We start from the raw sequence: 2,222 nt of genomic DNA, 5'->3' as shown, positions 1-2,222 counted from the left end.
TCAGCTACAGATAACTGAACACTTTTAGAAGAGGACAGAGGTGGAGAGCCCTCGTCAGTGGCAGTGATTGTAATGTTGTAATCAGACACTAGTTCGCGGTCCAGTTGTCCTGTGGTCACCAGAGAATAATAGTTTTTAATAGAAGGAACCAACTTAAAGGGGACACCCTGCTGGATGGAGCAGTGGACCTGCCCGTTATTCCCGGAGTCTTTGTCCTGAACATTAATAATGCCCACCTCTGTACCAGGTGGCACGTTCTCCGGTGTGGGGTTAGTGAGTGATTTTAGATATATCCCTGGTGCATTATCATTTACATCAGTCACATCTATTAACACTTTGGCGTAAGAAGTTAGACCTAAACCATCTTTCGCTTCTGCTCTCATTTCAAAATAATTTCTGTCTTCAAAGTCAATCACAGCAGTTACTTTAATTTCTCCCGTTTTAGGATCAATTGAAAATATATTTATGTCGTCGTCAGACACGTGACTTAAGTCATACGTTACATCTCCGTTCAGTCTTTCGTCTGCGTCTGTGGCACTGACTTTAATCACTGTTGTATCTAAAGGACAGTTTTCAGGCAGACTGGCTTTATAAACGGCCTGGCTGAACACTGGGGCGTTATCATTGGCATCCAGCACAGTGACGCGTATGACTACGGAACCGGATCTCTGAGGAGATCCACCGTCCAACGCTGTGAGAAGTAAATTCATCTCGCTTTGTTTCTCTCTATCAAGAGTGTTTTCTAGTATGAGTTCAACCTTGTTGCTGTCAACAGCCAGAATAAAGTTGTTGTTCTTTTGAAGCTCGTACCTTTGCACAGCATTTTGACCTATATCTGCGTCACGGGCCTGCTCTATTGAGAAGCGGTTACCTTTGTCTGCTGACTCGCTTATTTCCATCTCAATCAAATTCTTTTTGAATTTTGGCGAGTTGTCGTTCACGTCTTGTATATGAAGACTTACACGATGAAGCTCTAACGGATTTTCTAACACCAGATCCACTTGCACAACACATGAAGGTTTCTTGGCACAGAGGCTTTCTCTGTCGATTCTCTCCAATGTGATCAGATCCCCCGTTCTCATATTAATATCACAGTAACGCTTATGAGTGCCCTCAAAAGTAACACGAGCCTTCCGGGAAGATAAAGTCCTCAAATCAAAACCGAGATCCTTTGCTATATTTCCAATTGCCGAGTCTCGTTTAATCTCCTCGGGAAAGGAATAGCTCAGATCTCCACAAACGAGGTGCAGTATTACAAAAATGGAAGAAATGCAGAAGATCGGGCCTTGTGCTGAAAATCCTTTGTCCCGCATCTTGACAAAAATCGACCGTCAATTTCAAAGAAAATGTACTGTGCAGCACAAAAAAGAAGGTCGGACCAAGACAACTAAATGTTCGGTTATTTGGTAACAATTTGCGACATCTCTATCCGGGATTTTACCAGATTATCCAGACAGTTTACAACTGATTTCGATGCAATAGTGGGTGGAGTGGCGAGAGATTATTTTCTGTTAGACAAGGGCGACACCACGAGTTACTTTATCATCTTCACACCAGAACGTATTGAAATATTTTCGCAATTTAAATCCGGATTGTGGCAGCAATTCATCATATTTAAATTACCTGTGATTATCATCTTAAAACTTTCGTGTGATTTCTGCAATATAATAGACTAAGCACGGGATGAAGGTCTTCACTTCACAGGTATACCGTATGTCTGTCCGTGTAAACGAGATTTGGATTGTAACTTATACATATATTGCCTTTGCTTTTGCTAGGTAAAAGTTTGCATAAACCGTATTCCTAAACATTATTATTGCGAAATGTTTAAATCTCCAAAAGAGAGGGCCAACATAACTTTGAGTGTATAAACACTGTACATTTTTAACAGTAAAAGAACACATTGTCCTAAAGTGCGTCAGGGCATTTGGATGAGTTACAATACATTATACATTTTGTTACATATGAAAATAATTAATATAACAGAAATGCGTTCTGAATAACCGAGACACAAAAATACATTTTCCTACTGGGCTGCGCGAGAACACCAGAAGAGCCTTTCAGTGCCACACAGAGCTGTTTTTACATTTTATCTTGTTAGGGCCAACTGTTTCAAGAGTATGTAACAATAATAATAATAATAATAATAATAATAATAATAATAATAATAATAATAATAATAATTCGTCCATTCATAGTCATGAAGCGAAAACCATGCCTGG

At 39.8% G+C, this 2,222-nt stretch overlaps 1 protein-coding gene across 1 annotated transcript in view; it reads right to left on the bottom strand.

Moving 5' to 3' along the window:
- Positions 1-1,461, bottom strand: part of LOC102205841 (protocadherin gamma-B5-like) — a 6,035-nt gene extending 4,574 nt beyond the window's left edge. The window contains exon 1 of the mRNA XM_005719986.1: positions 9-1,461. Within this exon, the coding sequence (XP_005720043.1) occupies positions 9-1,313 (1,305 nt within the window). The 5' untranslated portion in view covers positions 1,314-1,461. The remainder of the gene's footprint in view (positions 1-8) is intronic.
- Positions 1,462-2,222: the final 761 nt, after the last annotated feature.

This window comes from Pundamilia nyererei, unplaced genomic scaffold (assembly GCF_000239375.1).
Source record: "Pundamilia nyererei isolate P.nyererei 1_Seehausen unplaced genomic scaffold, PunNye1.0 scaffold00001, whole genome shotgun sequence".
NCBI lineage: Eukaryota > Metazoa > Chordata > Actinopteri > Cichliformes > Cichlidae > Pundamilia > Pundamilia nyererei.
Note: the sequence above shows the minus strand (reverse complement) of the source record. Positions and strands in the feature narration are given on the sequence as shown.